Source organism: Lepisosteus oculatus, chromosome 23 (genome assembly GCF_040954835.1).
Source record: "Lepisosteus oculatus isolate fLepOcu1 chromosome 23, fLepOcu1.hap2, whole genome shotgun sequence".
Lineage (NCBI taxonomy): Eukaryota > Metazoa > Chordata > Actinopteri > Semionotiformes > Lepisosteidae > Lepisosteus > Lepisosteus oculatus.
In genome coordinates, this window is record NC_090718.1 from 10164592 (window position 1) to 10179449 (window position 14858).

The window sequence follows — 14858 nt, forward strand, 5'->3', positions numbered from 1 at the left end:
TAATAATAATAATAATAATTGCTTACACTTATATAACGCTTTTCTGGACACCCCATGCAAAGGGCTTCACAGGTAATGGCGACTCCCCTCCACCACCACCAATGTGCAGCACCCACCTTTATAAACACTATACAATGTTACAAGAAAACATGCATAACAACCATTTAGCAAAATAACATTTCACATACATACCACTGTTATACATGACCACTGTTACAAAGGTACTTCTAAAGATAATTCTCCTCAGTTCTATAGTCCATCACTTTCTACCTCTCAATCTCTGCTCTTAGCTTTAGGCTTATATATTGTCAATTGTTATGAAAAATCCTATTCCTGAAATGTCATTTGCTGGAATAGTTTAAAGGACTATACAAGCTTTATTGGATTGTGTAGTGCTTATAAAGGAGTTTTGACAGTCTTTCTTTAACCTCATTCAAGTAAAGCATTACCATAAATGCAACTATTAGTTTAAGATTATAGCTGAAGAACTAACTCATTCCCTTTCCCAATAATGTTGTTTACAATAACAATCTCCCTTTCTCCTTATCAGTTTTATCTGATTCCTTTGCCATTTCCAACATTTGTTTATATTTCAAACTGACAAATACTTAAAGTTTTGAGTGAGCAATTGCTCAATTTCAATATGGTGTCAAATTTCCTAACTGCTCGAGTCCAGACCTGTATTTTCTGTGATTTCTTCAGTGCCAGATTTTAATTTGCCTTAAACACTCCAGTCCCCTAAATATCTTAAACCACTCTCAGTCCTCTTTTTGGCTCTTTTCACAGTCACTAGATGTTACACAGTACACTATTAGTTTTAAGATTTTCATTTTAAGCTCCAGTTTGGTTTCATGGGGCTTAAGCCTGTTTCACACTGACATCTCATACAGACAGGATGCTCTTACCCTCTCTGTCCTGCTGGGATATTGTCATATTCCTGAACAATGGGCACAGTCCTGATTTCCTTTCCCAGCTTTCCCAGTGAAAAAGATTTCACAGCAGGGCTCTCAGTCTCAGCACATGAAGCACCTAGTCCTTCTGGTTTTTGCTCTAACTGGAGTATTAACCTAATCAGGTCAGTTAGCCTAATTAGTTTTAGAGATAAATGTGTAAATACAGAATTTCCTGACAGAAGATCCTGTCACTACTGTTTTCTAAGAGTAGGGGTGTTAATCTCACTATCCACACTAACTTGCTCCCTGGATTCATGTAAGTTAACCAATTGTAGCTGAAGTTCTCTCTTGTTTCAATGAGCAAAATAACTACGAATGGTTAAGGGCTGCTGTGCATCACTCAGGTGTGTCGGCCTTAAAGCGGTTGATTTAAGTGCGTCCTCTCATAATAAGGATTCGCTGTCTTCGGGATGAGAAGCGTTATATAGAAATGCAAAGAAAAATGTCAATTAAGCTTACAAAATAACATCACGTTAGAAAGTTGATTAAGAAAAAAAAAAGAAAGGTAATGATTATACTGTACATAGTAATGAATCTGCCCTTAAAACTGATGGGTAAAAGATTTGGAAGCGCCCCCTCAAGAAAAAGAACGGCAAGTGAGGTCACTTTGCTTAAGCGGATGCTGAGAGAACATGCGACTCCAGGAAGAACTGCAATTCCCATAATGCAACGCAATCCCACGCCGACACGTCGAAAGGGAAGCTGTCATTTTTTTTAAGAGAATTTGAAAGCGGGCGAAAGGCGCAGGCTGGAAGGGTTGTTATCGTCCGGGGGATCGCTTATTCTGGTGTAAAGGATAATATAAATCCACCTGTCCTATCTCTGTATCCTAAGATATTGACTTGTTAAACATGGCGTCCTTTGTGACAGAGGTGCTCGCCAGTTCGGGGAAGCTGGAGAAAGAAGATTTGTGCTGTAAAATAAACAAACTATCCCAGAAAGTGGAGGAGATAAAGGTAATTAAAGCAAGAGAACAGTGCGCCGGGAAGATCGGTTTCATATTTGGTAGGTGGAGTAGACGGAGTGTCCAAAGAAGACGTTAGGGGTAAGATCGGAACAGTCCCGAGAATCGTAAGGTATTTGAAGGACTTGGGATGTTTCTCTGGTCTCCTCTGGAAATGACGTGTCATCTGGGAGTTCTGCAGCTATTATCCCCCCCCATCCACTAACATTGTGTGTTGTCACTTGTTTACATTTTCGGTTAGCATGCACTGCTCCGCAAGATTAAGCTCTCGCGTTGTCCTATTCGGAGTACAGTATTGTTGAACTCGTTGTTCGTGTTGTTTTGTTATTAACATATGCTTTAGTAGTAGCTGTAGATTAACGTGCAGTTCTTAAGACTTTCTGTCTGCAAAACTTACTCATGGGAACTCTTAATGTGTAATGTAGTTGTATTATGGATGCTCTTCGATTATAATCAGGTCTTGCATGTACAATGTAGACATACCACTGTAGGGATTGTGAGAGAGAAGCTGCGAGGACCTTTTTCTCTGCCCAGTTTCGTTTGGATCTGCAAAGAATATCTAGAATCCCAGTATAAACCGGTATATGTCTCACATAAAAGTAATTTACCTACTCAAGGTACAGTATGAAAGTTGTCGTATGTGTTAAGTAATTACCTGCATAGCAAATGCAACACACTGGCTCTGTAGCACCTTACTGTAGTTTTCATGTCTGGGTTTTATTGAGTTCCTCCATGTGTCAATTAAACCCTGCCTAGCAAATATGAAACGTTTGCTCTGCAACACCTTAGTTTTTTCCTATCTCAGTTTTGCAATGTTCCTCCGTTGTTACCAAAACATGCCAGGGCCTGAGCTGAAAACCAGGCGAGGATGAATGTGCTTGTGCCCTTGTAAGAACTTGCACGAGCTGGTTCGTTGGATGTTTGTTTCACTCGGTCTAGGATGTTTATCTTTTTTTTCCCCCTGTCCTTTTCTCCCAAGAGCGAAGTATGCGACATGATCAGTAAGAAGTATGACGAGTTCCTGCCCAGCATGCAGAGTGCGGAAGATCTCATGAGGCAGGTGGATGCTGTCTCCAGGGACATGGACAACCTGAAGTCCTGCATCGAAAATGAGGTGCTTGTATAAGACGTATTTCAGTCAGAATCTGGACGTCAGGCTGGGGGTGCTCTGAGGAAGCGGATTCCAAATGGTTTCAACGTATTCTGAAAAGGGAAAAGCAGGAGAGCTTTTTTTTCCCTCTGGGGTGGTTTCGAGAACTTTCATGTAGGACACGCTTCACAGCCAGGTCTCTCTCTCTCTCCTTCCCTCATTTCGGGTCCCTCCTTGTTTTTCCAGACCCAGAAGAGTCTCAGAGACGCCATCGACGATTTCACGGATCAGAAGCTGCGGATGGAGAAGAACGCAGCGGGCATCCGCGTTCTCAGGCAGCTGCAGCAGGTAGAGAGATCTGCCATTGCTTAACGGTTCTAAAACAGTGGTTGCAAGGTGTGAAAATGTACCAGCTCTAGGAATTAGAATGGAAGATTATGAAGAGAGGTTATAGGGCTTCAGAGGCACTGTGGGATGCAGGGCAATGGTATAACCTGCTATCTGCAGTGCTAAGTGAACTGAGAGCATAAGACTTCTCTTTAGTGGGATCGTGTGCCATTGCAGGCTAACTCCCATGCTGGGCTGACTGCAGTAATTAGGGGAAATCTCGTTGATTTTTCTCAGATATCTCAGGTATTCCCCTCAATTTTGTAGAAACAAACAAAAATGAGTACTTTTAATATGCCTCCCAGATCATTACCAGTAGAAATGCTAAATTTTCTGTCTGATTTTGTTTTGTTTAGTTTGATACTGCAATAGAGGATTATCACCGAGCACTGCTGGAGAAGAAGTACACTGAAGCAGCCAAGCAGCTTGAAAAGGTAGAAATCCACACACTGGAAAAGAAATTAACCATTAAAAATATGGGACATTGGAAAAACAACCCATATCAACCCCGTGTTGTTCTGAATTTGATAGATAGCTGTCAAAGAAATACCACTAATCCACTAGCCAAATATTTTTTTAACATACGTGTTCTAATGAAAATGAATAGTTAATAATCAGTTACTTTTATTTCTACAGCAGCTCCTTGTAACAAATAAAACACTTACAGCAAAGAAATAGATCCAAATTGGAGTGTGTACTTGAATGCTACTCAAACAGTATTACATTTTTTGGGTGAAATCTTAATTTGACTGAAATAAGACTGTGCCGATCTCTGATGCTGCTGTACTAACCCCACTGTGTTCAGGCGCAGAGCAATGTGCAGGTTTTGAAAGCAAAGAAGGGCTGTGAGCTGCAGATCCTGAAGGCCTTGAGCACTGAGCTCACCATCCAAAAGCAGAACCTCATCTACCACCTTGGACAGGAGTGGCAGAAACTTGCAGTGTGGAAATTGCCTTCTGCCAAAGGTGACATTGAAGATATACTGGTGGGACATATGCTTGTGCACAACTTGGCTTTTCCTTTTCCTTTGTGGATGAACATACAGGGCTATTTTCTCCAGTTACACCACTTCCCATTCAGTTTTATGACACACTAGTGTAGTAACTGTAATATACAGGTTTGTCTTAATCCACTGTTTTTTTTTAAATACCTTTCAGAACAAAAGACACGATTATCCTATATGTAAAGCGGTGGTCTATATTTAATGTTAAGACTGAAGTTATATTCTTGCCAAACTGGGGGGAAAAAGGCAATTGTAATGCAATATTGGTCATCTAAACCTGCATTCTTGAGTGTGTTTTTGGAATATCAGTGCTGAAACTTCTCACTGTCACGGATGAAAAGCTCTTTAAAAAGAAAGCCAAGTTTTTTTGTACCTTTATGAATGTGTGAAAATTATGAATACTTTGGACCTGTACAGCAACAGGTAGCATGCATGTTATATATGACTAATTAAAATTATCACCTTTGCTTTGTCAGAACTAACCAGTGTGGAGGCCTTCATGGAGACAGAGCTGCGCTTGTGCTGTGTTGGACTGAAGGAAGACTGCAGCACAGAGTCCCAGCTGGCCAATGTACTGCAGGCTCTTGCCATACTGGGGGAGCTAAACAACAAAGTCAAATTCTTCAGTAAGGCAGACATCTTGTGCTACAATTATTGTCCTGTGCATTCATTTCCCTATAGAAACCAGGCATGCCTGATTACAGGCGTGATTACGACTCCAATTAAGTGTGAAGGTTTTTTGCTCCACTCTTAAGGTGACCACGGTTTCTATTATTGTCTTTTTAATTTAAAATGTTTATTTTTTTCCTTTTCTCTCTCACGGCTAACCCAGAAATAAAAAAGAAAAGCAACAACAGAATGCCATGCCGTTGTTTTTCAAATGAAAGACACTCTTACACGTTTTCTCCACCTCTCCACAGCATCTAAAGTTTATTTCTTCTGTCTTGTTTTCCCAGGCCAGGTGCTCCTGAAGTACGTGCTGAAGCCTCTCATCACGTATCCCGCTCTGAATGTTGGGATGACGGGGCAGCCCGGGCAGGGCACTGACCTGACCTTTTACTGCATGGAGACCACAGTGGAGCACCTGTCCCCCTCGGAGGCGTACATCAAAGTGCAGGCGGTCCTGAAGGAGTTGTACACACACCTGCTCAGTAGGTCCTCGCACGCTGGATGGTCTCAGTTCCACGTTCCCCCCCTCCGCCACGTCTCGGCCTGTCTCCACCGCTGTCGTTTCTCTTTTTCTCTCCGGTCGGCCCTTCTCTTTAAATTGAATCCCTGAGAAAGAGCGTTCAAATAGGAGGACAAAAAGGAGAACACAATCTGGGAGATGCAGATATAGAACATAATGGAATCATGAGGAATTCTAAAGCCACAACTTTACCGCTTCCTATGTTGCGGAACACTTTCCTTAAAATAATTTAAGGCGTTCCCTTTGCCACCCTGAATTTCCCCCTTTGTTCAAACTTGTTTCTTCTAACAATTTGTAAGGTCTTTCTAATGTGTTTTACAGATGTCACTGTCGGCGATAAGAAGCTTTCTGTTATGCTTGGCGACTTAATTTGGGAAGAGATGTCTGACTGCATTATTCGAGAATGTTTATTATACTCCATACCAGCAAACAGCAGCCAGCTAGAACAGTATGAAGAGGTATGGAGCTGCTGCTTTGTGTTAAATACTAAACATATGAATTTGAATTTATATTTATAGATATAAACACAGGTGAATCCAATCAGAATGTGCCTCAAAACTCTTTTCCGCTGTCCTGCAGTTTGATTCGGCTTGACAAATGCAGCATTTCACTGGCCAAAGCAGATCGATTGGTAGCAATTGAAACGATTAATTTAATAATCATGGTTTTATGATAAATCAAATATGCATTGTATTTGTTCGTGGCATAATTGTCTTGCATATTTTAATTTAATTTTATAGACAAACAAACCAAACTCTATGTGTCATTGCTGCTTTTATTGATAATATTAACACTGTATTTAATAGTGATTTAAAAAATTTTATATAAATAATATAAAAATATTATTTATTGTATTTTATTATTAGTTTATTATAATTTTGTGATTATAATTGTATTATTATTAATTAATACAATGATTCTTACAATAATTATTGTATTGATTATTAACCCCAAGGGAATGGTTTGTTAAAAGTATAACTGGATTGCAGAGGAAGAGAAACCGAATTGACTGTCTTTTTCTATTTCAAAGTGCTTTGAAATAAAATATTAGAATAAAACAACGCTGAACAAAAACATGCACAAAATTAATGAGAAACAAGAAATAATATTGCATATTGTAAATCAGAAACATTTTGATTTATTGTTGTGGCATTGTTGTGGCAAAAATGTGATTTCCTTGATATAATACTTTTGAATACAATGTTTTTAAAGCCACTATGTACAATACATTGTTAACAATCAAAATATAAAATAAAATGGCTAATTCTGTTAGTGTTATGCTGTATTGTGACACAGCGTATCTTTGAGCTGTGAGTAATCAAATGAAATTGTCACTAATACAGTGTGCATACTGTATGGTATGATTAGTGCAGGAAAGCAGTAATGGTGTTATATTATTAAAATCAGATTTGACTGACATACAGCAGCTGTGGTACTTTAAGGATTCACTACGCAGATGTATAGAAAAGGGCAAGTCCTGCATCAGTACCGCCTATCGACATTTTTATTAATCTGTCATGCTGTGGCATTTGTTGAGGTATGCCACTTGAAAATTTTAAATGGTTGTATCTGTAAACATTTTCTGTCAAAATAAGGTTGATTTCCATCCATCAGTAGAGGAAAACTGATTAAAAAGCATTAACTTTTTCTCACAGGAGTCATTCCTTTAGAGTCTGAAAGCTCATTTTTATGGAGTCTTTTGTTTTTAGGTCATCAAACAGACTGAAGAGTTCGAAAAGGCACTGAAGGAGATGCATTTTCTCAAGGGTGATTCCACAGACCTGTTAAAGTATGCTAGGAATGTCAATGTCCACTTTGCCAGTAAAAAATGCCAAGATGTGATCGTCACAGCCAGAAACCTGATGACATCAGAGATACACAACACCGTGAAGGTTAGCTCGTTCTTGGTGGGAAAGCTGGGGTATTTATTTGTAAAATGCTCTGAAGTTTGTAATGGCCAGCATAATTCTGAGAAATATACTGGACTATGGAGCCTAAATGATGTGTGCTTGTCTTGTTCCTTTTCAATTCAGTGTGGATTGAACCTCTCCTTGTTCCTTTGCAGTTCACACACTGACGCAGCTCACTCGATCTAACCCTTTTCCCCCAACTCATGTTCTATCCTCTGCTGTTTTCTGAGGCAGATCTTCCCAGAAACCAAAGTTTCCATCCCCAAGCTGCCCAACCTCAGCTCAGGGGACAAGACGGGACAGGACAAGGCGGTGAAGATGCTTCGAAATGAGACCATCAACCTGGAGAACGAGAATCGGTTGAGCCACCGCACCCTGTCTCTGCCGGTGTGCCGCATCAGCGAGTCGGTACAGAAGCTGATAGAACTGGCTTATCACACCCTCTCCGAAGCCTCCAACAGCACCAAGCAGTGGTGAGGCCTCAACAGAAATGCATGCACTGGTTTCTGCATGTGCTGTAAAGCAGTGCTCTGTTATGCCTGCTGTAATACCCTCCTAGTTTAGCATTCAGATTTCAACTTCGTCCAGTACTATTGAAATGGGATGATGTTATTTTGATGTGTATGGTTTCCTTGTGCTGAAATTCCTTTGGGTTTCTAAGAAATTAAACCCCCAGATCATGCAAGATCTTTACATTCAAATGGTACATTTTAAATGAAACAAAATAGGACAATTATGATGCCTTTAAGGAAAACAGTTTGTGCACTTTTTTTCTTTTACAGCGCAATCCAGCTTTTCTACACAGTCAGAAATATTTTCCAGTTGTTTTATGATGTCGTGCCAACCTACCACAAGTAAGTTTTTACAGTACATGCCACTTAGAATGCATGTCAAATACTGTCACAACATGAAATGTAATATGGACATTGCAGTATGAAGGCACACAGGAAAATGTGTTTTCCTCAAGTGAAGTAAACTTTTACATTAAAATCAATTCTAAACTAATAAACAAAACTGTGCATGTCATTCAAGAGTTGACAGTACTGTGTTCCGAATCCTTCCATTTCTTTCCAGATTTTATTGGAAATACATTTTGATGTCGCTAGGTATGATCTAGTTGTCCTTCTGCGAAAGTAGTTGTGTACTCCTGAAATTCATTTTGCATAAGCAATTTGGATGTTTTTTATTCTTTAGAGAAAATCTTCAAAAACTCCCTCAGCTGGCTGCCATTCACCACAATAACTGCATGTTCATCGCTCACCATCTCCTGACGCTGGGACACCAGTTCAGATACCACCTACCTCAGCCTCTTTGTGATGGGGCTGCCACCTTCATCGACCTGGTGCCAGGCTTCAGGAGACTGGGTATTCGAAACATGGGCAAAGATGAAGGGTCAACCTTCAGGGGAAAACATTTGCATACAAATACAATCACTTGAGGCGAAACAGCATATGGTGGAATGACAGAATTACACCACAATCACAGTAACAAATCCTTTGTTTCTTTTGCACACATCTAAATTTGGAAAATATATGTGACTTAACACAAACTTGTGATATTTGATTGATATTTTTTACTGGTTGGTTTCTTCACCGCATTATTTCTTAGCACTGCATTTAAGGTCAGTATACAGGTCAGACATCCAGTATCTTTAAATATCATAAGATGATACCTAGCGAGCAGCATAACACCACCTTGTGAATTCAAAGATTTTCGTGCGGAGAATAATATACAGTATACCCACATGCTTAATATTCTGTTGGTGGCAAAAGCCTCTGTCCTACCGCTTAATCCTGTTTCATTTATCTTTCCCAGGCACAGAGTGTTTCCTGGCTCAGATGCGCGCTCAGAAAGTGGAGATGTTAGAGAGGTTGTCTACTGCGAGGAATTTCTCCAACCTGGATGATGAGGAGAATTACTCGGCTGCCAGCAAAGCTGTTAGACAGGTGAGAGACAAAGGGGAAAACACTAAAGAGACCGAAAAGCTTTATGGTGGAACCAAAAAATGGCAGAAGCTGCAAACAGAATTGATACATTGGCTCTATGAGCTTTGAACAACAGTTACACCTTCAAACATTGTTAGTTTTGTTACAGTGGTTTGTTATAAAATTCATTCAAATCTTGTTTAGAAGAAAAAATAAATTTCTTCTTTACTGTAACTAACTTCCCAGTGTTAGTAAGTGAGGTGTTAGTTATTAGGACTGTTTGGTTTGAATATTTCCATATTAGTATTAATATAGTTAGTTTTTGTTATGTTGTTTGTAACATCTTGAAGAAGGCTTTGTAGCAATAGCCAGATAGCAATGTTGAATATTGATGTAGATTATCTGCGCAACTCCCTGGTTAAATAAATGCCTTTTTAAATGAAATGTTCAATAACAGTTGTAAATATTCTTTATGAGGCCAGAAATTAGTAAAAAATTGGGAAATATTTTTTCCTACCATGGAGCCGGACATGGAAGATGGATTCATCACTCAGCTGGAGGCAAAAGCAGCTGTAATTTCCTACCAGCCAAAACGTCTTTTTTTGCACTAAGATGCAGATGCACAAACGTGATTCATCCAACACTGAAAGTGTGCGATGTCATCCCCTTCCATTAAAATGCATATCATTTCATTTTAAAACATGCCTCTGTCTTCCGTCTATTCATCTTCCAGATCATAGATAAACGTTTATTAAATAAATTTATATAAAAAGGTTTTTCTGCCTAGTATCTCAGGTTTCATATTATCACCATCTATAGAGCTTAAACATAAATTACAGGGTCTTGTAAATTTAAAATGGACTGGAAGTCTGTCTTTAAACATTGAAGGAAGTTTGTGTGGAGCATCAAGTAAATACAACTTGCAGCTCTTCCACCAGACCATTAAACTTATAGCCTTTGTTTACGGCTGCTGTCAAATGGAATAGAACCAGTGTTCCATTTCAATTTAGTTCCAAAATAATCTCCTCCTTTTTAATTTGTCAGTGACACTCTTTTAGTGCAAAGTGTTTATATCCAAGTACTGCAAAACTAAGTCAATAAAGTTAACCGTCCCTCAACCTGCACTCTTGCTTATTATTTTAAGCCTAATTTTATTTTTTGTTTTAACTGCAGGTTATCCATCAGCTGAAGAGACTGGGTAAAGTCTGGCAAGATGTCCTTCCTGTAAATATATATTGCAAAGCTATGGGAACATTGCTTAACACTGCCATCTCGGAAATCATCACAAAAATCACCATGCTGGAGGTATTGACAGTTTTACATGGATTTATATATTGATGCTGTATTTCTCTTTAACTGTGATTACAGTTACTGTTCCCATTTATAGACAGGTTTCGGTTATATTCAGAAAAGGTCTGAAACCCTACATTGCTTTGCTTTCATGAGGTACCTTATGTTCCACTAATGGACTTTCCTTCTTTCCTTTTCCCAGGACATCTCGACGGAAGATGGTGACCATTTGTACACACTCTGCAGGACAGTCATTGAAGAAGGACCCCTGGTGTTCACTCCACTGCCTGAAGAGAACAAGAACAAGAAATACCAGGAGGAGGTGCCGGTTTATGTTCACAAATGGATGACTTTCAAGGAGCTCATGATAGTCTTGCAGGCTAATCTGCAAGAGATTGTGGACAGGTACACCATTCATTTTTGGTTTTGAATACTGTGTTTTAATATATTTTTAACAAGAATCCAGACTCCTCAAAGGTGGCACAGGGGCAAGGCAGTTAGCTTTTGTGTACGGAGTGTGATTCCTTACGGTGCAAGTCTTCTGTGTTGGTTTTCTTTGTGTGTTTCAGTTTGCCTTGGTTCATTAGTGTGTTGTCTGTGCACCCTGCATTGGAGCAGTGTTTCAGCCAGGATACAACATCTTGAGAACACATCGTCTGGAAATACATGACAAAAAATACAACATTAATCACTCTTTGTCACACACAAGCAAAGCCTGAAGCAACCCCAGGCTTTGTTTGTGCAGTTAATTTGATGGACGGAAGTACAATGAAGTAAAACTCACCTTCAGCAAAACTTGTTTTTTATGGATTACAGCCTTGCTCCTATGCCACTAGTATTTTTTCTCAGGGGTCTCTTTGAATAGAAGAAATTATAGAACACTGTGGCAGTGCCAGAGGGAAGACGTGAAAGGATGAATTCTTAGCTGTACTAATGGCTCTGTCCTCACCTGCACCTTAGAAATCTGGACCTTTTCCAAACACGGTCCTAATACAGTGCCATTGACTTGCTACTATAAAATAATATCTGCCAAGTCCCTGTGCATCTTCAGTTCCAGGGACAAATTAAACCCTGACCTTTTGTAGGCTTACTTGCAGAGGATTCATGTGTAAAGCTCTTTTGGATGTAAGTTAATTTACCAAGTCAGTGAGCTGTTGATACAAGACCTTGAAAATATTTCCAAAATCCTTTTTTAAATGTACTGTAGGAAGTGCTATATGGTCTTTGAATATTCTGAAATATTCGGGGGGGGGGACCCCAGACACATTTTTCCAGCTGGGGAAAGGACTCCATGTACCTCAAAGCCTAAATCGTCATTTAAGAAGGACTCCATACATTGAGAACTGGGCCTCAGAAGCACAGCTGATGGTGACTGCAGATGTGACCCTGAAGGCTGATTGTGCTGTGTGTCTTCTCTCCAGATGGGCTGATGGGAAGGGGCCGTTGGCCATGGAATTCTCCCCCAACGAGGTGAAGAGCCTGATCCGAGCACTTTTCCAGAACACAGACAGGCGAGCAGCAGCTCTTGCCAGGATCAAGTAGACAGCCGACTGTCTGCAACACTGTGATGAATGTAAATAGTTATTGCCTCGAAAGAAAGGAAAACATCCTCCATTATATACTTTTGTTCTAGTGATGGGCTTATTTTTCTTATGCAAATGTACTAAACTCAATAAAGGCTTTGGATTTAGTCTTCTAAAAGTTATACTGTTTCTGACTCAGATCATGGTCTAGTATCGGATCTTATGCATTTTGTTCATCCATCCGTCTTCTACCTATCTTTCATCTGTTTTCTAACCACTTCCAATTCCATATCGCAGGGGAGCTGGAGCCTATTCCAGCAAGCAGTGGGTGTAAGGCAGGGTACACCCTGGATGGGACACCAGTTCATCACGGGGCAGAAACACAGCTAAGCACTCAGGGCCTATTTTCACAGCAGCCAATCAACCTACCGTTTTTTGTACTGTGGGAGGAAACCCACAAGAACACAGGGAGAACCACATTTTTTTCCATCTTATATTTAATTCCAAAGATTTTTGAGTCTTGTAATTTTGATTCCCCAGATTATCCATGTTCCCGATGAGAAATGATTATAGACATTGTGTATTTTTCACAATTTCATTTTGTCATATGTTGCATGCAGAGAATGTGTGTTTTGTTAACATAAAGCTTCTGTAATTTTGCTATGTTGATGTCAGAATGGTTTAATGCAATACAAGAGGAAGTACATAATGAATTTCTTGACCTGAACGAGAAGAAAGTAAGATGAAGTAAGGCATTGTCTGTATTTGACTCCAACATTATACATCAAAAACCTCATGCTGAAGCAAAGCTAGCTTTGCGCAATATCACTTTTTAAGTCAAGCAAAATTATTGAATGATTTCCTAGCTTATAAAAAAGGTACATTAGTGAATGAAAAATAGAAGCAGATAAATAGTTCTAGTCGTTTTTATTCAGTTTTAGTAGAGAAGTATATTTCCCCTCAAGTTTAAAACTTCTGATTCTTTTGACAAAATACTTAAGAAAGGTAATGAGCTGATAAAGACTCAACTTGTTCTCAGCTGACTGCCTTTGGTTGTGTCGTGATATGATAGTGTAGTTTTTTGTTAACCTTTTTTCCTAGCAATAATACAGTGTTCAGGTACAATAGTTGAATTCCAGACCTTCAGATGGAGCTCTGTTACTGCTGTAAGGCACTAACAATCTAAAGGGTTTATGTCTTGGTGAAGGTTTTAAGCATGTGTTCTCAGAGAATTGCTTTTTTCTGTGACTCATGCTGTGCAAAAATCGTCAGCATTACTGCCTTGACTTTAATAAAAGACAAGTTTCAAAGTCAAAGAGATTTAAATCTTGTGATATAATAATCTAGACATAGTCAAAGGAAACCACTGAAGGCTTTCAATAACCTTTGTATGCCAACAACACTCATTTGTAACAGCATTCGATGTTCTTCCAAGTCTACCTTAATTTAAAAATGACTTGATCTGCCATCTTGTGTCCCAGAATCTTTACACTTGCTTGTCTCAGTTTATTTTCCTTGCTCTACACTGTGCACAAAACAATTAGAATAGGGTCAATTAAATTAGAATATAAAGCAAATATTCACAGTAAAATATGTTAAAACAATAATTAAAGAAGAACCCATTGGGTCATTTCAGACTTAATGAGAAATATACTCTTTTCATATATAAAGGCTAGATTCTGATATTATTTTACTTTTTTTTTTTTGCTTTTTGGTCTGAATAGCACTTAGTGCCTACATAAGGCAATAAACAGAGCTGTGTTATATTTACTAGCTGTGTGAATGCTGTGAAGATGTTTAGCACTATTGTAATCTAGAGCAGCATTTTAAACGAATTATATGGCTGCTGATAGAAGGTAGGCAGCACAACTTAAGAGATTTAAATGTCACACAAGATTACTGGTGTTCAGCCCAAAATATCAAGTGTCCCACCTGGAAGCTGAGGTCAGTGTTTGGAATAATGAGATAACAGACTACATGCCCTATAGTATTAAATAACAAAGTGGGGTTTGAAGCTGGGAAATGACTAAAATGTCAAGATCAGATTGTATATACTATCAGAGAGAGCTGAGTAACTATCCTGTCTTCTGGACTTCAGCCTCACATACTTTAAAGTCTCCCGCTACACTTGTTTCAGGCCAATAACTTTGTTAATTAAAAGCCCCAAAAATCCATTAATTATCTAATAAGGCAAGTTGTTTTTAAGTCTACATCTTGATTCGGGCATGGTTGAATGCTGTTTCTCTAAATCATAATACCATCAATCAACTTAAAAAAGTAGTTTTTATTGTTTAAGGGGGAGTATGCAACAGTAAACTAGTAAAAACCAAAAGTATAATACAGGTCTGCCCCTGTACTATAACCTATATTGCTGGATTGTGTGCAATGCAATTGTGATTTGCCAGCTAGATGGCAGAATCCTGGATTACCCTGTCAGTGGGTGCCTTTCAGCATTCAAGTTTTCAGGCAATAGCCCTTCTACACTGGCATTCCTTACAAAAACAAAATCCCCAGCTGTGCAAGTGCTCTGTCTCTAATGAACCTTGATAGAAAAGAGGCAGTAGCAGGGCACCTTCCAGGTATCATGGTTCCAGTTCTCAGAATTTAGTTACTTCTTGGTTCTG

General features: G+C 39.1%; 1 protein-coding gene across 1 annotated transcript; it reads left to right on the forward strand.

Annotated features, from left to right (window-relative positions):
- The first annotated feature begins 1652 nt into the window (after positions 1–1652).
- On the forward strand, positions 1653–12416 carry zw10 (zw10 kinetochore protein). The gene is made up of 16 exons (XM_015337609.2): positions 1653–1909; positions 2897–3031; positions 3254–3355; positions 3751–3828; positions 4200–4359; positions 4874–5023; positions 5354–5548; positions 5908–6044; positions 7296–7478; positions 7731–7969; positions 8279–8350; positions 8691–8860; positions 9312–9442; positions 10595–10726; positions 10914–11116; positions 12133–12416. Exons 1-16 carry the CDS (start codon positions 1805–1807, stop codon positions 12251–12253), a joined length of 2313 nt encoding a protein of 770 aa, XP_015193095.1. The 5' UTR covers positions 1653–1804; the 3' UTR covers positions 12254–12416.
- The last annotated feature ends 2442 nt before the right edge of the window (positions 12417–14858 follow it).

Bases quoted from the DNA above. Each gene is read 5' to 3' on its own strand.
- zw10 (XM_015337609.2), top strand. From the start codon at position 1,805: ATGGCGTCCTTTGTGACAGAGGTGCTCGCCAGTTCGGGGAAGCTGGAG. The intron at 10,727-10,913 runs GTATTGACAGTT...TCCTTTTCCCAG, and splicing joins CAAAAATCACCATGCTGGAG to GACATCTCGACGGAAGATGG. The intron at 11,117-12,132 runs GTACACCATTCA...TCTTCTCTCCAG, and splicing joins CTGCAAGAGATTGTGGACAG to ATGGGCTGATGGGAAGGGGC.